Source organism: Schistocerca gregaria, chromosome 7 (assembly GCF_023897955.1).
Source record: "Schistocerca gregaria isolate iqSchGreg1 chromosome 7, iqSchGreg1.2, whole genome shotgun sequence".
Taxonomy (NCBI): domain Eukaryota; kingdom Metazoa; phylum Arthropoda; class Insecta; order Orthoptera; family Acrididae; genus Schistocerca; species Schistocerca gregaria.
The window spans coordinates 470860549-470884166 of NC_064926.1; the positions used below are offsets into that span (position 1 = coordinate 470860549).

The following is a 23618-nucleotide window of genomic DNA, read 5'->3' on the forward strand; positions in this document are numbered from 1 at the left end:
GGTTAGTCACTTGTTTGTGAATAACAGTTTAAGTTTACAAATGCCGATCTAAGAGTGATAAGAAGGCTAAGTTGGACTTTTCAGGCGTGTATGACTACATCTCACACTTACACTGGCTGTTGTAATTGTCCCACAGTGCAATGCTTTGGGTTTTTATCTGTTGCAACGCAGTAAAGTCACTTATGTGCTACCGATTCCTATGGATCTAAAGAGTTAATTCACTGAAAAAATTATAATTGTTATAAGCATCCTTTTGTTTTTAAAATATTTGCTGTTATGATACACTGCTGAATTTCTGCACTACTTTTGTGGTGCCAATTCTGATGCAACCATTTTTCCACCAGTTAAAATGGGACTGTACAGGATGCAGGAATACCTAACATGCACACTTTTTCCTGGCAGATTTTAAAACAGTTGAGGGCATCTGAAAGTTTCGCAGTTAAGAGAATCAGTTTTGTTCTGTAGTGGCTGTTGACGTGTCTCTACAGTTGACAATAACAGTGAAAATGCAATACAAGAAATTGTTGCTGGATTGTCTCAAATAATATAGTGATCATGTCGAATTCCACATGGCAGGCGGCTCTCCTGCAGCACCACAAATCTTGTGGCAGTTGACTTTTTAAGGTGTAGTTGTCATTACATTTAAAAGCAAGGAAGGTCTTTATCAATTTACATTTGCTGAAATAAAATTGCTTTACAAGCAGAGAAAGAATATTACATTTTAAAATCAAGTCTTTGATGTTAATTGTATTAACTCTGTGAATTATGTTATCTAACAATATGAACTGAATGTGTGTATACTTAGATGATTTTCCATACAATTTAATGTGCCTAAGACTTCAGTTCTGATATTACTTTCAATGCAATAATATTTTAAAGTATCTCAATATTTGATTTTCAAAGTATTTTAAGTGACTATTTTCATAACATACTCTTGTCTGTTGTGGTAGTGCTCTTCTTTGCATAACTTTTGTTGCAAATTAACAATGCTTCTCTTACAATTGTCTATTTTGTAGGCCCTGAATTTCCTACAAATCAAAACCGACTTTCCTGTTGCCGAGTTTGCTGTATCTGTTGGATTCTTTGTGATACTGATCATTGAACAAATAGTGTTGGACTATAAAGAAAGAACGTTAACACAGGACATCCTTACACAGCCGGCAGAAGCGGAAGGTGAACAGTGGCTGTCACAACGTCGTAATAGCATAGAAGGCATCAGTGATCAGGTGCATTCTAATGAGCATGACGTTCCAGCAGAGGAGCCAGCTGCACACTCAGTATTCCGTTCAGTACTACTGTTGGCAGCCTTGTCAGTGCATTCACTGTTGGAAGGTGTAGCAATAGGACTACAGCCTGATGTAATGAGTGTACTGCAGATATTTATTGCTGTGGTGCTCCATAAAGTTATTATAGCCTTCAGCTTGGGACTCAATCTTGTACAGAGCAGACTGAAACTTCATGCAATCATAAGATCCAATATTACATTTTGTGTTACATCACCTTTGGGGATAGGAATTGCAATGGGTTTAGAAGAATTTAGTCATAATGTAAACTCGTCAGTGATAAATGGTGTTTTACAAGGCTTGGCTTGTGGAACATTTGTGTATGTTACTTTCTTTGAGGTCTTGCCACATGAAATTAACCGTGGAGGAAATCGTCTTACTAAAGTTCTTGTTCTTCTGCTAGGATTTTCATTTATATGTGGGATCTTATTTTTGGAACCCAGTGACAATACTCATTCTGAGACTAGTTCCTTAACAGTCTCTGGCAGACAAATGTGGATAATGTAATTTAACATTTATTGTTCACTTTGTTGTTAATGTGAAGACTGTTATACCAAGGAAACACATGAAACAAATGGATAATGTAACTTTTTTAATTTTTTTTAAACTGCAATATACAATTTTCTTTTGTAACTATGACACCAATCATACATATATTGTCTGGACTGTTAAATAGCCCATATTTTGATGGAAAAATGGAATAAAAACTGATTCTTAAGCTCACATGTACAAAATCATATTCACTAATTTATTTTAACACCAGCAACTCGCAGATTATGAACATAATGGAAAAAAACAAAAACTAAAAGGAATTTGCAGTTTTTTTGCAACATAATTACAAAACAAAATTTACCAATTCTAATTATGTGTGTAATCTATTAAAAACAGTGGATGCAGTACAACGGCTTTTATAAATGATGTGAAAAATTGCATATGCATAGCTTTATATTCAATTGTTTTCTGGTTACTGGTCAAAAGCTTGTGATCTCAAAATATATCTCATTTGACATGAATGAGTACTGCATTCAGTTTTGATACTGCAGTGACAACTTTTAATTCACTTTAATAATTGCCATCAAAAACTGATCTCAAATAACGAATGTAGATGAAACATCTCACACAACATATAGCACATGCATTCACACCTTTACCGACATACCCAACATAAACAATCAGAGAAAGCATAACAACCTGCGGCATATCAAAATAAGGTGCAGCACCTACAACACTTTAAACTGGCACATCGTGGAATCAAAAATAAATGTTTATTATGTCCAGGATCTACCACATAAATGACGTGATTTTGCAAGTTACATAATTCTCCTGAGAGAAAACTCCATAGATTTGCAGAATTAGTGACTATGAAATAAACCTTTGATGTTGACTTCAAAACTTGGATGCTATTCAGTATTGAATATAACTGTTACACTGTACCAGTCTTTCATTTGTGGACTCCCATATTCATCCACACACTTACCTAATTATATACACAAACAAAACACCTTTGGCAATATTGCTAGCACTGTTCTTGGGTTTACGTGTTTTCATTACTCAGAAAATTACATTACACGATGATTAGTAACAAGATTACAGTATTAGGCCTGAAGCCAGTTACAATGGTTTTTTCAAGATCCGGAAAAGTAGGAAAAAAACTTTCCAACTACATATTTAACATAACACTGAAGAAAAGGCTTAACATACTAGAGAGAAACAGGTAATATATATATATTATTTATATAAATACACAGATGCACACACACACAATCTTAAGAAGCTATAGTATGCCATATTGTTGCATGCTTATATGAACTTCTAAAATTTAAGTGTTGGGTGATCTGGTTTCTTGGTTTCCTTTTTTTATTATTATTATCATCATTATTATTCCTGTAAAGTTCAAATTATGACAAATTTTTGTGTCAATAGTGAATAGTATCCACAAGTTTCAATGCTGCGCTGTCCAAATATCTTTATTATTTCGCTGTCCTCTTGAAAATATCTCTCTTAATGTAGTAACCCCACAGTGGAAACCCAAACAAACCTGGGCAAGTACTACTCAGGGAATATGGAATTACCTCTGTAGTATTGTTAGCTTTGTGACATCTGACGACTTTGCAGTAGCCTCTCAACTGCAGCATTTATGTCCCCAAATGTTGCAATAAGAGCTGAAATTTGGAGAAAGTTATATGACAACTGAGAAAACTTACACATTATCTGCAATCTGCTGGTATGAAATTTTTAAAACATACAACATAATAGAAATTATATGCACAGATATAAACACTACTAAGTAAAAATTACACAGTGGCCATTAGAAGTAATAATAATTTACAATAGAAACATTTAAATGGATAACTACTAACACTTTTTCTATGTGGTGGTGTAAGCACTATTTGATGTGGTTCTACATGCCAGTCTATCCTGCACAAACCTCTTGACCTCTGTGTAACTACTGTCACCTACATCTGTTTGAAATTGTTTACTGCAGCAGGGTTCATACATCCCAGGGCAACTAGGGGGAAAAAAAAAAAAAAAAAAAAAAAAAAAAAAAAAAAAAAAAAAAAAAAAAAAAAAAAAAAGGTGGTTTTTCCATACAGTAAAAAATCAGGAAAAACCCAGGAATTGTTTAGAATTCTGGTAATTTTTCATTGCTTTAGTTTTCAGTTAGATTTTTGTAGTATTGAATGGTAAAACGTATCTCTAATGAAGAATTTTACTTTCGCTCACTACTGCAGAATAATACTGCAGCCATAAAACAAAAATGAAAGAAAAACAACGTAAAACGTAAGTTGCAAAGAAACTGGACCATTTACAACAACAACATACGGTGCACAAGCTTCTGCCAGCAGCAAAATACTTCAAAGGGTTTAGGACGACGAATACACAATACTTCATAACAACAAACTGCCTATGATGAGCATGATGTCACAGTTATTTAAATTGGGTTCATGTGAGCAGTTGCTAGTGGGCATGTGGAGAGTTGAAGTTGCGTATGAGCAGTGCCTTCCACTTCTTGCTACTTGAAGTGTGGCTGTTGGCTAAATAGGCAGTAATTGCAAGCAGTCAGATGCTACCCAGAAAAAAAATTTCTGGTGTGTTCAAGCTACCAGATTCGTACATGTGCAGAGCAGTCAAGAGTTGTATTGAGGAGTAGTCTCTACATGATGCACATTTACATGTCACAATTTTTGCTGTTCTCTGTTTACCTGTTGTCATGTGAAAAATGAATTTTTGTGGCTGGGTGCTATCAAGTGAATTGACATACATCCACAGACTAAACTGTTATTAGTTTCAGTTTTCTGATTTGTTTTGATTTCCACGTTATTGGCAATCAAGCATTAATCACCTTGAAGAACACTGAAGTAATTATTGTCAGTTTCCTAAATAAATTTAGTTTTTATTAATATTTTCCACAGAGGCAGCAGTAAATTTGTTTCAAATGAGACATTTCATTCCACTCTATTGGCTAGTTTCAACTGTTCGCTGAATTTCAAGTGCACTTTTTCATCTTCTGGCATGTAAGGCATAATGCCACAACAAAGAACCAAACACAAGATAACACAGCACTGGTAATCCAAGAAAATGCTTCCCAAAAACCACACTGAAAAATTTTAGCAGAATTTTACATATCTATGTTCAGTGAAACATAACATTTCTTTTTATCACAAGACATATAATAACACTTGTTTGGTACCTCCCCTAGGCTTGTCACCATTTTTTAATTTGTTTTGTTTACTTCTTAAATTTACAGAATGTAATTCTACAGTCTGTTATTGACAGACAGCAAATCATTTTTTTAAATTAATATTTAACTGCCCACAAGGCTTTATATATTGAATCACCAAAGAAACTGGTATAGGCACGCATATTCAAATACAGGGATATGTCAACAGGCAGAATACGGCGCAGCAGTTGGCAACGCATATATAAGACAACAAGTGTCTAGCGCAGTTGTTAGATCAGTTACTGCTGCTCTGCTACAATGGCAGGTTATCAAGATTTAAGTGAGTTTGAATGTGACGTTATAGTCAGCGCATGAGCGATGGGACACAGCATCTCCGAGGTAGCGATGAAGTGGGGATTTTCTCGTACAACCCTTTTGTGAATGTACCGTGAATATCAGCAATCCAGGAAAACATCAAATCTTCAACATCATTGCGGCCAGAAAAAGATCCTGCAAGAATGGGACCAATAATGACTGAAGAGAATCTTTCGATATGGCAGGACTGCATCCCTTCCACAAATTGCTGCAGATTTCAATGCAGGGCCATGAACAAGTGTCAGAGTGTGAACCAATCAACGGAACATCTTCGATGTGGACTTTCAGAGCCAAAAACCCAATCGTGTACCCTTGATAACTGCACAACACAAAGGTTTATGCTTCACCTGGGCCCTTCATACCAACACTGGACCGTTGATGACTGGAAACATGTTGCCTTCTTGGACAAGTCTCGTTTCAAATTGTATCGAGGGGATGGTCGTGTACAGGTATGGAGACAACCTCATGAATCCATGGACCCTGCATGTCAGCAGGGGACTGTTCATACTGATGGAGGCTCTGTAATGGTGTGGAGTATGTGCAGTTGGAGTGATATGGGACCCCTGATATGTCTAGACACGACTGACAGGTGACATGTATGTAAGCATTCTGTCTGATCACCTGCATCCATTCTTGTGCATTCCGACAGACTTGGGCAATTCCAGCAGCGCCCAACATGTCCAGAATTGCTAGAGTGGCTCCAGGACAAACCAAACAACATGTCACAGTGCTCCACATGGTCACGATTCCCTGCTACACACCCAATTTCCCACAGAAATGTGACGAAAGATGTATGAGCAGAGCACGTCACAGTAGTTGCAGTTCTGCTGGCCTCCAGACATGAACACTATTGGGCATATCTGGGATGCCTTGCAGTGTGCTGTTCAGAAGAAATCTTCATCCTCTTGTACTCTTACAGAATTATGTACAGCCCTGTAGGTTTCGTGGTGTCAATTTCCACCAGCACTACTTCAGACAGTAGTCGGGTCCCTGCCATGTCGTGTTGCAAGACTTCTGTGTGCTAACGGCGGCCTTACACAATATTAGGCAGGTGTATCAGTTTCTTTGGTTCTTCCTCATATTTACTCATGGAGTAGAATATAAACTGCCAATTATACAGCCTTCACATACAACCTTGTTGATTTTTTATACAGTTAGTCACGAAAAGCTGGTGTGTACAAACAACAGTTTTATTTTTTATTTTTGGAAGAAATTTGTATTCTTTCTTAGTAGCTTTTGCAGTGCAGTGTGGATGCAAACTTGACTAGAATACACAACACTACTGCAGACCACTTTGAGTTATAAAGTGTAGTTCTGAAATTAATATTGTGACAAGGACTTATATGTCATTTTGCATTCCTTATTTGGGTAGGACGGCAATGGCCTTGCTGGTGCATACACCGGTTCCCGTGAGATCACCTAAGTTAAGCGCTGTCTGGCATGGTCGGCACTTGGATGGGTGACCATCCAGGCCGCCATGTGCTGTTGCATTTTACAGGGTGCACTCAACCTCGTGATGCCAACTGAGGGGCTACTCGACCGAATAGTAGCGGCTTCGGTCAAGAATACCATCGTAACAACCGGGAGAGCGGTTGCTGACCCCACACCCCTCCTATCCGCATCCTCCACTGAAGATGACATGGCGTTCAGATGGTCCCAGTAGGCCACTCGTGTCCTGAAGACGGAGTGCTTTTTCTTTTATTTGGGTATGGCACGATAAAACAAATGCCCTAAGGACAAACCAAACAACATGCCACAGTATTACTGGGACATTTGTGCTCGATACAACTTTAAGGGTAACATATGCTGTACATGAAAGCTTAGATTTTCTTGTACCTATACTATATGTATGTTAATTTAAACTATGAACTTTTCCTATTTGTGTGTTTGCACTGCTTACCAGTATTGCTATTTGCTGACAACAACTGACAACATCAGTATCCAGTGCTCTGAATATCTGCTCTCATTGGCTGACGAAGTCATGTGATGTTAGTTGTAATCGGCTGGCAAAAGCGCGTCGTCATCTTGCTTTCGATACTTTGGAAACTAGTGTGCTATGTTTGACAGTATTCGTATTTATACTTTCGCAATACATGCTGCTGTTCACTTTTTTTTTTCTGGGTTTCATTTCCTGAAGTGCTGGGAAGCCCTACGCTAGTATATAAAACCTTTACCATTCAAAGATTGGATAAATTTTACAGTACCAAGGTAAAGTATACTGTCACATAAATGGTGAAAGTGTGTTTTCACCCGGGAAGATGTGTATTTTCACCCGGCAAAAAGTGTGTTTTTAACTGGGAAATCACGGAAATTTTTTCCTTGTCCACGTATACACCCTGTATAATCGAGCTTTGTTCCTGATTTATAGTTTTTTCTCCTCACACTCTGCTCCATTATCAAATTAACTGTTCCCTGATGATGCCTCAGAATGTGCCCTGCCAACTGATCCCTTCCTTTAGTGATGTTGCGCCATTAACTACTTTTCTTCCTAATTCAATTCAGTAGCGCTTTATAGGATATTTGATAGGCCCATGTAATAATCAGCATTCTTCTACAGCACCACGCTTCATAAGTTTATATTTTTATCTTGTCAGAACTGTTTATTCTTCTTGGTTTACTTCTGTGTAGAGCTACAATCCATACAAATACCTTCAAGAAAAAGACTTCAAACACTTAAAATTTATACTTCTCTCTTTCAGACACCTTGCCATTGCCAGTCTGCATTTTATATCCTCTCTGTTTTGGCCATCATCAGTTATTTTGCTATCAAAATAGGAAAACTGGTCTATCTTACTGTCACCAAAGCTTTAATTTCTTCACTCAAAACATTAATTCCCCTTATGAAACGTTTCTTGGTATCCTTCACAGTTTGCTCAATGTATACATTTAATAGCATCAGGCTTATGCACTCTGTCTCAATCCCTTCTCAAATACGAGATGTGATTGGGAAGTTTAAGAATGGGCTTGGAATTGTACAATGGTGGTACTTGCATGCTACTGTGAATGCATCTCCTTCAAAATAGTCCTCTTCTGACTGAACAAATTGACTCCAACAGTGTTTCCACTTTCAGAAACATTCCTAGAATTTTTTTTTCTGTATTGTGTTAAGGACGCTCTCCATATTTGCCTGGATGTATTCAATCTAGTCAAGTTACTTCCCTTTCAGTGAAAATTTAAGTTTAGAAAACAGAAGTCTGCAGGGGCCAATCAGGGGAATATGACAGTTGTGGAAGCACAGGAATTTTGAATTTGGTCAAAAATTCAGTGATGGAGAAGGCATGATGAGCCGGAGCATTGTCATGGTGTAGCACCCAACTCCTGTCTTTCCACAATGCAGGCTCCTTCTTCCGTACCTATCGCACAAATGCTCTAGGACAGGTTTGTAGTATTCCTGGTTAATTATCTGTCCTCCAGAGGTAAAGTCAAGATGCACAATACTGGTAGAATTGGGGAAAAAAAACCCACCAACACTGTCTTCACCTATCAACGACTTTGGCGTGCTTTTTTCGGTCATAGTGAACCTGGAGTCTTTCACTGTGAAGACTACACTTTGGTTTTAGGGTCATATCCATATACTCATGATTCATCACCTGTAATTACCCTATTTAACAAATCTGTGTTATTTTTAGTACGATTAATCAGTTCTTGGCACACTTCAAGTCGGTATTGTCTCTGGTCACTTAACAACACCTCTGGAACGAATTTTGTGGACACACTATGTATGTTCAGATCTTCAGTTAAAATTGACTGAACTGCATAGAAACTTAAATTAAATTCATCAGCCATCTCCATAATTGTAAGTCTATGATCAGAGTGCACTAAGTTGCGAACTTCCACAACATTTTCATTTGTTTCTGAGGTGGAAGGACGACAAGACCATGGTTTATCTCCAAATGATTCACAGCCATTTTTAAATATGTTGAAACAGACAAAAACATTTGACTGGCTCATACAGTTATCTCCAAAAGCTGTTTTTAATAGTTTGTAAGTCTCAGAAGCTGATTTCCCAGGTTAAAAAAAAAAAAAATCACACAAACTTTTTGCTCCGTTTTTACATCCATTTTCACGCAGACAGAATCCGGCAACAAGCCCTAACAGACCCACACTCAATCAGCTGCCACAACCAACTGAAAAAACTAGTAAGCAGTAATGGATCCATTCTTAAAACTTTCCAATCACACCTCGTACTACTTTCCTTTCATATGGTTGAATTGTTGTGACTACCATCTGGCTGCCATATAGGTTGCAGATCCCCTTCCACTTCTTGCGTTTTATCTCTGCAACCTTTGATATTTTGAAGAAAATATTCCAGTCAATAAGGTCAAAAGGGTTACTCTAAATCTACAAATGGAGGTTTGCCATTTTCAGCCTGTTCTCTAAGGTAAGTCATAGGGATGGTTTTGCCTTGCCTGTGCTTACATTTCTCCAGATTTAGTTGCAAGGTATACATTTTATGGCCAGCTCAACTTTCCACAATTGAGTGATTCGCCAATAGTTCTCACTAGCTTTTCTGGCAACTTTTTTAGATTACAACTACCCACCACGATAATTGGTTACTATACCACTACCTTGCTTGACTTCTGCAGTGTGTCAGCTGCTCTGCTGAAGGTGAAACAAGTTCTTACATCGTTCATGTTGTCAACCATGTTTCAAATGTTGCATCATGGAACTGTGCTTGTTTGCCTCTGTGTACACACGTAAGCACCATCTCCCTTACTACGTTCTTTTCATGGTTTATTTTGTGTTGAGGAGTGTGCGGGGAAAAGGTGGAGAGAGGATAGGGCAATCCCTCCCCTCCCCGCCACAGCCTCCTCCTTACTGCACCCAGTTGCCTCTCCCATCATTCACTGCTGTTGCTGCATGTAGTCTGGCTTCAGCTGCCAGAAATTGTGTGTGTGTGTGTGTGTGTGTGTGTGTGTGTGTGTGTGTGTGTGTTTTTGACAAAGGCCTTGTCAGTCGAAATCTTGTTTTGTGACAGTCTTTTTGTTGTGCCTACCTGCGACTCAGCATCTCTGCTATATGGTGAGTAGCAAGAATCCTTTTCATAATGTTGTAACATTCCATCATGGATTTTCCATTGTTTAATATTGAGATTTTAATTATTAAATGTTATCAACGCAGTTTTGTTCATAAAATTATGTTTTTAAACTTATGAAGAAGATCACTCATTTCTTACAGCACAATGCCATCTTTCAGTATGTCTGTTGCTTTTCTAGGAAAGCGGTTTCATTGTCACCTATGACTCTTTGGGCTGATGGGATTTACTAACTGTGTGTCTAAAGAAATACACTGGTTTGGTTTCAAAGTCCTGTCTGACTTTCTTTGCTGTCCACATTTCAGAACCATACAGGACATTCTATGCAAAACACTTTATCAGCCTTTTCCTTAAATATTTGTCCATATTTGTGCAAAAAACTCATTTTCTTATAAAATAGCTGTTTTGCCATTGTTTTCTTGATTTTTGAGGGAGTCTATAATCCCTATATGGTTGTCTCCAACAGGGTGTATACGACCCAGGACAACCGGGAGATCCAGGAAAAACCTGGGAATTTTTTCATCCGGGAGAAAACCAAGAAAAACCCAGGAATTGTTTAGAATTCTGGGAATTTTTCGTTGTTTTAGTTTTCAGTTAATTTTTTGTGATTTTTACTGGTAACAACCAATACTCTAACAAAGGGTCTTATTGTATCCCGCTACTGCAGAATAATACTGCAGCAACAAAACATGAATGGCAAAAAACCTTAAGTTGCAAAGGAAACGCCGTATACAACAACAACAAAACAGTGCTCATACAAGCGTCTGCCAACAGTAAAGTGTTTCAAAGGCTTTAGGAGCACTATGCAGTGCTTTATAACAACAAATTGCCTCCAATGAGCGTACATGACAACTGTTTAAATTAGATTGGTTCGAGCAGTTGCGGACAGGCTCTTGTGCATGCGCAGTTGAGTGACGTATCAGTAGTACCATCTCCTGCTTTTGGTTACAGAAGTGTGGCTGGCCGCCACTGCTTAATATTGCCCCTGTTCGGAAATATCGTAGATCTGGGGCTCATGCACAGAGCAGTCAGAGTTGTTGTGGAGAGGTGGGTCCTCTCCACGTGACCTGTGTTTACGTTCAGTGATTTTGTTGTTTCCTCTTCGTTTATTGCTCTCACATTAAATGATAACAAAACGGATTTTTGTGAACGGGAGCTATCAAATGAATTAAAATACGTTTGCATAAGCAGGCTAAAGTATGTTAATAGTTTCAGATTTTATTTCCACCTTTGACAGTCAAGCAATTTTCACCTTACAGAACAACGAAGTTATTTTCGCCAGTTTGCTAAAGAGATTTGGCTTTTATTAATCCTTTCTACTGAGGCAGTCAATTTACTTGAAACAAAGTGTTTAATTTCATACTATTGGCTAGTTTCAACTGTTTGCTGCATTTCTAGTGCACGTATGGCATTATGCCATAATAAAGGACCAAATATGAGCACTGGCACTCCAAGAAAATTTACATATGGATGCGCATTTTAAGCCAAATTATGCATTCTAGTATGGTTCGCAAAATCCCGATTCTCTTGAAGTATCCTTTGATGTCTTGCTTCTTTTATGACAATGTAAGATCTTTTAATGTTTTACACGTACGAACATATGGGCTTCCTGTGTCATCGTAGCTGCGCAAGTGCGGTGACACCAGTTATCTGGCACTTTCTTGCAACTGCTGAAATGAACCTATTTCTAACAGGTCGCAGGAAAATATTGCAAATGGTGGTTTGAAAAGCGTTACATTCAAAGCAGATTTCCTTCTACGCAAGATGAACTATGTGCGAGAATGTATGATGATTTTCTTAAATCACAAAGTGTATGACACTTATTTAAAAATTCAACTCTTTGAGGACAACCATTTAGAAGAATTTCGAGCCCAGTAGAAGAGACATTTGTGTCGTTATTAAAAATTTTACTGGCACATTTGTGTGATGTATCTTAAAGTGTAACACGCGCAAAAATATCAACATTATATATGGAAGCTTAGCTTCTCTTCCAACTTATTAATCTTCGAGACCAATATAATATGTGAATGCTATGTATATTAATTTAAGCCATTAACTTTTCTTATTTGTGTATTCACGCTTCTTAAGAGTGATGTTGCTATTGGCTGACTACATCACGTGTCCTATTGCTGTATTCAGCTGGTGAGATCACGTAAATAAGCTATGATGCTCACAAAAGTGCATCGCAAACTCGATTTCAATGCTTCAGAAAGTAACATGCATTGTTTGGTGGAATTCAAATTTATACCTTAATAATATGAAAATGTGCAGCGTACACGCTGCTGCACATCAAAGATCTTTCAAAACGTGTTTTTCCCCAAGTTTTGTTTTCTAAAGTGCCGGGAAATTCTATGTTGGTATATAAAACCATAAACATTCAAAGGATTGATGACCTTTACAGTGCCGAGGAAGAGAATACTGTCACTTCACGAGGAAGAGTATACTGTTGCTTAACACGGAAAAAGTGTATTTTCACCCAGGAGAAAGTGTATTTTTAACCGGGAAACCCAGGAAAAATCCGGTAATCTTTTTTTTTCCTTGTTCACATATACACCCTGTCCAAGTGTTGGGTCAGAGGGATGTCTCCCAGATACAGATGGTAGAACAGAAAATTTAGCACTTCCAGCAGATCGAAAGGCACTGATGCACATGACCTACAGTGGGTGGCTGCAAAAGGTGTCTGTGCTCTGTAAAGCTTCCAGAGTTACTGTGGAAGGCATCACAATACCACTGCAGATTACATGCCCTACGTAATGCATTCTTCATTATATGCGCTCCTCTGTACTGTTAGTAAAACCACATTTTCAGTGAACTAATTCAGATTTCTTTTCCTTAACATGTCATATCCAACCATTTAAATTCTGTTCATGGTAAAGTTGCAGGTCTACAGAAAGTTAAAACAAACTACTAACTTTGTTGGCTTTCAGGCCAATGTCATTTTGGAGAAGGTAATTTTGGGTACTGGGGCTTGTCCTTGTAAACTACTAAAACAGTTAAACTGATGTTTCAACTGACATGCTGCAGTCCTCTTGAGGGTAGTTCACTGCTAAATACTGGTGAATGTCTTCCTTTATATACTATCATTTTCAGTTATGTGGTGGGTACTGACGTCACTTATCTGAGACGCCATTGGACAATTTGAAAAGGTTGTTATGGAGAGGTGACTGTACCGTACCCTATTGCCTGTGCTAACATGGTGGCTGATTAGAAGGCAACACTGGTAGAACGTAGCGTTATCAGCTGTCTGTTGCCTTTGACACTCTGGTATGTGTTGGTAGGCAAACTCTCATTGGTGATTGCAAGATAATAACAAACCAGCATTTTTATCCAAGGTGCGGAGTTTTCCTGCAGCAAGGCATTAAGGCCGCATCGAAGTTCTCTCTCAATTGCTGTTTATACTGTCAAACACTGGTGGCTGGCAAGCACACGTGGTCAACTGGGCTGGAATCACTGGCAGCCAGCCCTCAGGTAACTTGCAACAATCCTCCCCATTCACATTGTTAGAGTGTTTTATTATTTCAGTAGTCTGGGAGACCCATAAGCATTTGCATTTCAGAACACTAACAATATGTACTACTGGGACAGAACAAGTCAGACCACCAGGAAAGTGACCATTCTATCAGTTTTGAAGAACCTCGCACTGTTGCTCAAAAGTCATGGATGCAGCAACAGAAAATAGAGGCTACTGAAATAATTAAATGCCCTAATAACATGAAAAAAAAGTGTGGTTCCTGAAAAGGGGCAGCAGCCTTTTCAGTAGTTGCAGGGGCAAAATTCTGGACAATTGAAAGATCTGGCCTTGTAATACTAACCAAAACAGCCTTGCTGTGCTGGTACTCCGAACGGCTGAAAGCAAGGGGAAACTACAGCCATAATCTTTCCCGGGAGAGCAGCTTTACTGTATGGTTAAATGATGATGGCATCCTCTTGGGTAAAATATTCCTGAGGTAAAATAGTCCCCCATTCGGATATCCAGGTGGGGACTACTGAAGATGATGTCGTTATCAGGAGAATAAAAACTGGCATTCTACGGATCAGTGTGTGGAATGTGAGATCCCTTAATCAGGCAGGTAGGGTAGAAAATTTAAAAAGGGAAATGGATAGGTTAAAGTTAGATATAGTGGCACGAGGACCAAGACTTTTGGTCAGGTGAACACGAGGTTATAAATACAAAATCGAATAGGAGTAATGCAGGATAGGTATAACAATTAATAAAAAAAAAAAAAAATAGGAATGCGGGTAAACTACTACAAACAGCATAGTGAACACATTATGGTGGCCAAGATAGATACGAAGCCCACACCTACTACAGTAGTACAAGATTATATGCCAACTAGCTCTGCAGATGATGAAGAAATTGATGATATGTATGATGAGATAAAAGAAATTATTCAGGTAGTGAAGGGAGACGAAAATTTAATAGTCATGGGTGACTGGAATTCGAGTGTAGGAAAAGGGAGAAAAGGAAACATAATTGGTGGATATGGATTGGGGCTACGAAATGAAAGAGGAAGCCTCCTGGTAGAATTTTGCACACAACTTAATCATAGCTAACACTTGGTTTAAGAATCATGAAAGAAGGTTGTATACATGGAAGAACCCTGAAGATACTAAACGGTATCAGATAGATTATATAATGGTAAGACAGAGATTTAGGAACCATGTATTAAATTGTAAGACGTTTCCAGGGGCAGATGTGGACTCAGACCACAATCTATTGGTTATGACCTGTAGATTAAAACTGAAGAAACTGCAAAAAGGTGGGAATTTAAGGAGATGGGACCTGGATAAACTGACCAAACCAGAAATTGTACAGAGTTTCAGGGAGAGCATAAGGGAACAATTGACAGGAATGGGGGAAAGAAATACAGTAGAAGAAGAATGGGTAGCTCTGAGGGATGAAGTAGTGAAGGCAGCAGAGGATCAAGTAGGTACAAAGGCGAGGGCTAGTAGAAATCCTTGGGTAACAGAAGGAATATTGAATTTAATTGATGAAAGGAGAAAATACAAAAATGCAGTAAATGAAGCAGGCAAAAAGGAATACAAGCGTATCAAAAATGAGATCGACAGGAAGTGCAAAATGGCTAAGCAGGGATGGCTAGAGGACAAATGTAAGGATGTAGAGGCTTATCTAACTAGGAGGAAGATATACTGCCTACAGGAAAATTAAAGAGACCTTTGGATATGAGAGAACCGCTTGTATGAACATAAAGAGCTCAGATGGAAACCCAGTTCTAAGCAACGAAGGGAAAGCAGAAAGGTGGAAGGAGTATATAGAGGGTCTATACAAGGGCGATGAACTTGAGGACAATATTATAGAAATGGAAGAGGATGTAGATGAAGATGAAATGGGAGATACGATACTGCGTGAAGAGTTTGACAGAGCACTGAAAGACCTGAGTCGAAACAAGGCTCCCGGAGTAGACAATATTTCATTGGAACTACTGACGGCCTTGGGAGAACCAGTCCTGACAAAACTCTACCATCTGGCGAGCAAGATGTATGAGACAGACAAAATACCCTCAGACTTCAGGAAGAATATAACAATTCCAATTCCAAAGAAAGCAGGTGTTGCCAGATGTGAAAATTACCGAACTATCAGTTTAATATGTCACAGCTGCAACATATTAACACAAATTCTTTACAGACGAATGGAAAAACTGGTAGAAGATGACCTCGGGAAAGATCAGTTTGGATTCCATAGAAATGTTGGAACACGTGAGGCAATACTGACCTTACGACTTACCTTAGAAGAAAGATTAAGGAAAGGCAAACCTATGTTTCTAGCATTTGTAGACTTAGAAAAAGCTTTTGACAATGTTGGACACTTAAAGTAGTAAAGGAGTTTTACTATTTGGGGAGCAAAATAACTGATGATGGTCAAAGTAGAGAGGATATAAAATGTAGACTGGCAATGGCAAGTAAAGCATTTCTGAAGAAGAGAAATTTGTTAACATCGAGTATTGATTTAAGTGTCATGAAGTCGTTTCTGAAAGCCATGTATGGAAGTGAAACATGGACGATAAATAGTTTAGACAAGAAGAGAATAGAAGCTTTCGAAATGTGGTGCTACAGAAGCATGCTGAAGATTAGATGAGTAGGTCACATAACTAATGTGGATGTATTGAATAGAATTGGGGAGAAGAGGAGTTTGTGGCACAACTTGACCAGAAGAAGGGATCGGTTTGTTGGACATGTTCTGAGACATCAAGGGATCACCAATTTAGTACTGGAGGGCAGCGTGGAGGGTAAAAATTGTAGAAGGAGACTTAAGAGATGAATACACTAAGCAGATTCAGAAGAATGTAGGCTGAAGTAAGTACTGGGAGATGATGAAGCTAGCACAGGATACAGTAGCATGGACAGCTGCATCAAACCAATCTCAGGACTGAAGACCACAAACAACAACAACATGAACAGCGAGGATGGCTATAAGTTATCTGAGGCGTGAGTGCCAGCAATTTTGGCCTGGCACACTGCGTGTGCTTGGTAGCCAGAAGCACCACTTGACCCGGGTTTAACAGTACAAACAGCAGCCATGAGAGAACTGCCATGCGCCCCTAACACCTCGATGCAGCAGACCACCACCACCACCACCACCACCACCACCACCACCACCACCTGGATACGAGCTGCCAATCTGCTATTGCCTTTCAGTCACCAACGAGAGTTTGCTGCACCTACTAAATTTGTCTTACAATCAGCCAACAGAGTAGCACAGGCAATAGGACACCGTACAGCCACTCTGCCATAACTACTTCTTCAAATTATCCAATGACATCTCAGATATGTGACATCAGTATTCACCAGACAATTTAAAATGACAGTATATAAACGAAGGCATTCACCACTATACAGCAGTGAACTGCCCTTAAGTGGACCGCAGGAAGTCAGTCAAACTGTTGGCAATTTAGCTGTTTTACTATTTTACAATCATGCAGCCCAATACCCCAAATTATCTTACAAGGGGAGACCATTAATAGTGAAATTCAGATTCGATTCATACTGCGCGTAATAAAAGCTCATGGCCAGAGGTATAATGTGGGAAAGCACCAAGATGCACTTCTCAGCCGTTGCCGAGAAAATCGACAGCTAAAAGAAACTGTTGAGGTGAAATACTCGCTACGATTAATAATTTTCTACGGCGCCATGGCGCAGCAGTAAGCGCTCGGTTTCGTAATCCAAAGGTCACCTGATCGAATCTCGCGCCATGCAACTTTTTTTTTTTTTTAGTATTTGTTTTTTGTAATTCAAATGTGTGTGTGTGTGTGTGTGTGTGTGTGTGTGTGTGATAGAGGGAAACATTCCATGTGGGAAACAGTGGCAGACAGTGTTTGTTGGTAATGAGGATCACCCTGTGGCTAAACATGCCTTGGTACACGGCCAGCACATCTTGGCAGTGTTACACCGTCCGGGTTATCTGGATACTTCCCACTAACACCAACCTGTCAGAACTCGGAGATGGGAACTTGCCCTTCAGTATATACTCTCTTCTCGTTATCCGCCAGGCCTCAACCTGCACTAATTTCAAGTTGCCGCCGCTCATACCTCACCTCTCTTTCAACAACATCTTTGCCTCTGCACTTCCGCCTCGACTGACATCTCTGCCCAAACTCTTTGCCTTTACAAACGTCTGCTTGTGTGTGTGTGTGTGTGTGTGTGTGTGTGTGTGTGTGTGTGTGTGTGCGTGTGTGTGTGTGTGCGTGTGTGTGTGCGTGCGTGTGTGTGTGCGTGTGTGTGTGCGTGTGTGTGTGCGTGTGTGTGTGCGTGTGTGTGTGCGCGCGCGCGCGCGCGCGCGTACCCCTTAAGGTAAATCTTTCCGCTCCCGGGATTGGAATGATTCCTTAACCTCTCCCTTAAAACCCACATCCTTTCGTCTTTCCCTCTCCTTCCCTCTTTAACGGAAGACGTAGAAACGATATTCCGAAACGAATAAGTATAGTGTAAGTCAAACGTTCGAATTAGAATAGAGACCCCACGAACACAAATTTGCTGTGGCAGGTATGAAATATAAACTCCGTTACTCGCTCGTTACACTTGAAGGACAGATGTTGAATGGGCCAAAACAAGCTGCCGCATAACAGCGTAGCTGCCTGCTAACTTCGAAAGAAGGTAGATGCTGTCCCTAGCGCAACTTATAACATCGTCGAAAATCAGTGTGTACGTGACAGCTTTTGTACACCCTGTAAAACAAAAGGAAAAACGGGGGCAGTACAATTGGAGAGTGATCCACGCCCTTCGCATGAAAGTGATGTGATCGAAGAAGATTCTATACACAGTGAAGTGGCGAAACAACAATTGAAAGATGTGTTGGTGTATTTTGCAAGCCTCCTTCGTAACAGTAATCGCATCGCAGCAGAACTGTCATCATCAATCAACGAAGAAGCCATGGTAATTGGGGAGGAAATGTTCCAGAATATATTGCAAATGCTTGCCGAAAAAACCCTCGTTCATGATGAGGAACTGATAGACATTAATGAAATCGACGATAACAATGCCTATGAAGACGTTGAAATGAGTCCCTTTGCCAACGAATCATTAGACGAATACGAACCGGACGAGGAGAAAAAAAAAAAAGAGTACGGCTACATTTCTCTGGATTACAAAATTAGAGCTGTCAATCTGGCCAAAGAACATCCAGGCTGGAGTCTCAAAACTTTACAAAAAAAGAGGTGCTCTTGTTTGACAAATATGAGCTACTTATCTAGGTGGAAGAGCAAATCAAACGTGGCGGTAGCAAATTTGATAAATATTGTACCATCGATTCATGGGTGCACGATTGCTTTGTAGAAGCTCGACAAAACTTCCAGCAAGTTACTACCAGAAACCAGTAGCAGTGGGCCTTGGGCGCTGCAAGTCAATTGCCAGATTTCAACTTCTAAGCTTCAAAAACATGAGTCACCGAATTTAAAAAGAAGCATGGGATTCGGCAACAGAAAATAAAATCTGTTTCCCGCAAAGAGACGGCTACCCAAGACGAAATTTTGGCCGCAGCGGACACATTCCGGATCCAGACGCGAACGTTGATAACTAACTTTGACAAAGATTTCATAATTAATACTGATCAAACAGGTACGTAAAGAGCTGTTCACAAATGTCATACGACATGATGATAGAATATGATAATCTGATATATGATAGAAAACATAGATTTCGTATATTTCTTATATAAACGATATTTGTTTGTCAGGGTGCCAGTACCAGTCCACATTCAACTGAACTCTCACCGAAAAAGGGTCAAAGGCTGTCCTGGTAACCCGACACGACATGAACAAGGTGACGCATTCATATACGGCACAATATTCAATCACGATGTCTGGACGAGTCTTGCCTCTTGTTTTCGTATGTTTATAAGAGTCCACAGATACGTTTGGACCCAGAGTACAGAAGACAGTCGACGAGTATGCCAAGAAATATACCAACGTTGTTATTACATCCTCCAAATCCGGTAAACTAACAAGATGTTTATTCATGGACTTCTTGTGTAATGCTTTGCAACCATACGTACAAATGAAAGAATTTCGCCTTCTGATCAACTCTTGGGGTGGGCAAACGAACCCAGCGTTATACGATGAGATGTTCCATGACGATAAGAAGTTACCAACGTGCACTATAAAAGTCATTCCTCCAAAGTGCACTCCTCTCGTCCAACCGTGTGATGTGTATTTTTACCGGCAGGTAAAAAATTTGATCAAGCGCCTCCAAAATTGTGCTTTTTTTTAATTGAGTGAAACAGTGACATCAACTCCAGAGATGATTGTATAAAAATCCAATCCATCGTCCACCACCAATTGCCTTCTCCGATTTTTGCCAATATGATACGATACGCGTGGTATGCATCAAACCTGACGAACAATAGAACAATTTTTCAGAATGTCAATCAGGTGTGTTTCCCAACAAATAATTTAAAAAAACAATTGTTCTTGTAAAAAGGCATCGTTTATCAGATGTGCTCGATGTCGTGCTGTTTTCTGCTTTCCAAGTTTCTGTGATAACTATCACTCTGGTTTGTGCGATGCTCCAGCTACTTCTGGTCACTAATTGTTAATTGTGTGTGAGTGTATACCGAACTTTTGAATAAATTGTATCCACTTGAATATTATTTGTGATATTGTGTTTTATTACAAGTATTATTCTTCCATGACAAATGACTTTAAACAACTTATTATATGCATAATTGTTGCAGCTGATTACCGGGAATTGTGTGCGTATATATAGACATTTGGGGGGGGGGGGGGGGGAAGGGGAAAAAAGAAGAAGAAGAAGAAGAAGAAGAAGAAAGAAAGAAAGAAAGAAAAAGAAAGGTTGCATGGCGCGAGACTCGATCCAGTGACCTTTGGATTACGAACCCAAGTGCTTACTGCTGCGCCATGACGCTGTAGAAAATTAAAAATCTTAGAGAGTATTTCACTGCAACGGTTTCTTTTAACTGTCGATTTTCTTGACAACGGCCTAGAAGTGCATCTTGATTCTTTGCCACATTACATCTCTGGCCATGAGCTTTTATTATGCGCAGTATGAATCGAATGTGAATTTCACAATTGGCAGCCTCCCTTTGTTATTCCAAAACTACTAGCTTGCATATATTTTGCTCCAAAAATGCAATTACTCAAAATTTCAAATGATATTTCCCAGGATAACGGATCTACTTGCATTAGGTTCTGTGCATCATGCCAAGAATGAGAACCTTCAGGGATGTGGGACAAGTCAAGGTATAAGTTAACAAATGAAAAACAAAACAGGCACAGTCTGCTCACTGTATTAGCAATCATGTATACCTACACTGTCAATTACTCTTTGCGCTCATGTCAGCTAAACAACCCAGTTAATAAGACAGAGAGCCACTTCTTAGCAAGGGGGAGGTTACTGCTTCCTAATCTTTATTAAATAACTTGATCCAGTTTAGACGAATTAGTGACATTTTCCGACTCAGCCTATAATTAGTATTACTAGCAAAAAATATCCACAGTCTCAAACTAATAAAAGAACTAAGAAATAATGAAGTAAGGTTCTCCATCCAAAGGTTGGTTTCAACACTATTGTGCTTTGCTACACAGGGTCTTATTGGAGGTCTAGTCTCCCTCCTATATTTGAACTGAATGGCGAAGCAAGCTGTAAGCGGACCTATAATTTAATGTAGACTTAGAACCAGGGAGCAATTTGGCTCATTTCATATTAACAATTCATTGCCAGAAGTGAAAAAAAGCAATAAGTGACAGCATACAATCTTAGTACCGACATGGGATGGAACACCAGACCCTTGGATTTGTTGTCTGACATTTACTGTTAGCCACACACTAATAACATATCTGTAATTTAATAATTTCACACATTAACATTTAACCTTTGACCCTTATTACCTTGGAGATTAGCTTCCCTATTGACAAATCCCATGGCTGCCAACTGCTCCAGCTGTGCCCTGTATCTTTCTTCTGGTGGCTGGTTACCGACTCCAGACTGTGTAGACATGCTGGACAACTGCACCACAAAAGAAGAGAAAATTTAGAGAGTGCAACCAATTTCAAAATTTAACAAAAGTGGTTTGAAGTAAATATAAGCTTGAAGGACAAACTGTTCCATAAAATAATTTATCTGTGAGAGCTATGATAGGATAATTTATGTCTTGTAGAAGCTCACTATACATTTTCTGGCTTGCATAACTTAGTAGTGTTACTGCACATTTTGAAGTGAATAGGATAAGTTTGTTTGTTCTGTGGATCATTAACTGTGGCCTCTAACTAATATAGAAACACACACACACACACACACACACACACACACACACACACACACACACACACAGAAATTATTTTACGCAGTAGCAGTTGTCAAGCAGATATGATTACCTTTTGTGTTTGAAGTTAATTTTATTTACATTCAATTCTTTACATCACTCTGTAAGTAGTCAAAGATTTTCTTTTCTCTGAATACCTTCCTGTGACCAATAGTGTAACTTACTTCTCATTCTAGTATTACATTTATGAATGTTACTGTTTCCACTGTGACAGTGTTGATAACACATTTCATATGGCAGTAAATTTAGAGACTCTTGTTGCTGCACATCTCGATAGAATCTAGTCATCAAAATCAATTACATTTCAAGAGAAAGGATTAAAATAGCATGGGGACTATTTGGCAACACACTGGACTCTATGGCTTGAACTATTTTTTTTTTTTTTGTTTCTAATAAAATATTTATGGTAAAATAGTCACATTTGTTCAGAGACAACAAATCATCCATGAGTGGTAATCTGAAGACTTTTCTCACAGTATTAAAGAGTGCTTGTGCATTGATGAGCCATCAGACAACAGCCAGGTGTCTAGATGGTGCAATGAAGAAGGTAACTAAACTTAGGCAACTAGTACAGGGGTACTGAGAATGTAACTTCTGTTTGTAATTACTACCACAGTAGACTTGTATACACAACAGTGTTCATTAACTAATGGGTCCAACAGTGGTACAGAGCTGCCGGTATTCATGCAAATCAATAAATGGAGAGTGAAATAATGTTTTTGACACAGTGGGGTGAGGAGATTGTGACAGGAGCTAAGACAATGACTCAGAAACAAATACAGCGGACACCAGACACTAATGTCTTCATCCACAGAAAATAAAAGTCACGTTAATTCCAACTACTTGGTAGGTTCCCTGTGTTGTATTTTAGGACAGCAAAAGTTTGAACCTGATTTGAGATTTCCAACCAAGACATTTATTATGACACCCTGCTAGGATTGTATTACACAACCCAGAATGTTTTTGTCTGTGATGAATGCCCATCCCCTATGATGGTTGCAATGCAACTGACACACTATATACTTTGGCTGGGAAACAGTATCTCATCCTCTCTACAACCATTTTCTTAATCTTACTAATTTTAGCATGAAATTCAATGTTATAAACTTATCCTCATTTTAAGCATCACCATTGTTCAATGTAGGGATGAAAAACATCTATTATTACAAGTACCACAACATGGATGGCAATTATGTTCCAATCAAATCCAAGACTTACTTCAATGTTTTGTTTCATTATATTTTGGGCTCTTAACTGGCCAACAGCTCTTAGTTTCCGAAAACTTCTTGTAAATATTTTGGTCTAACACTTTTCTCCTATCTTTTTGAGTGTACTTTAATTTCAGATTATTAATACATGTATAAACTGATTTATTATTATTATTATTATTATTATTATTATTATTATTATTATTACCATGAGTGCCCACAAATTTATCTGGTGGGTGCGGGGCTGAAGGTCGGGGGAGCA

General features: G+C 39.0%; 2 protein-coding genes across 7 annotated transcripts in view; one reads left to right on the forward strand and one right to left on the reverse strand.

The window, feature by feature from the left end:
• The window catches only part of LOC126282236 (zinc transporter ZIP1-like), a 28025-nt gene extending 26019 nt beyond the window's left edge, over positions 1–2006 (forward strand). For all 5 annotated transcript variants that reach the window (XM_049981817.1, XM_049981816.1, XM_049981815.1 and 2 more), the window contains exon 5: positions 1017–2006. In XM_049981817.1, the coding sequence (XP_049837774.1) occupies positions 1017–1790 (774 nt within the window). In that variant the 3' untranslated portion in view covers positions 1791–2006. The remainder of the gene's footprint in view (positions 1–1016) is intronic.
• The window catches only part of LOC126282235 (ubiquilin-1), a 93632-nt gene continuing 71868 nt past the window's right edge, over positions 1855–23618 (reverse strand). For both annotated transcript variants that reach the window (XM_049981813.1, XM_049981814.1), the window contains exons 9-10: positions 21715–21832; positions 1855–3445 (exon numbers count right to left, since the gene is read on the reverse strand). In XM_049981813.1, the coding sequence (XP_049837770.1) occupies positions 3369–3445; positions 21715–21832 (195 nt within the window). In that variant the 3' untranslated portion in view covers positions 1855–3368. The remainder of the gene's footprint in view (positions 3446–21714; positions 21833–23618) is intronic.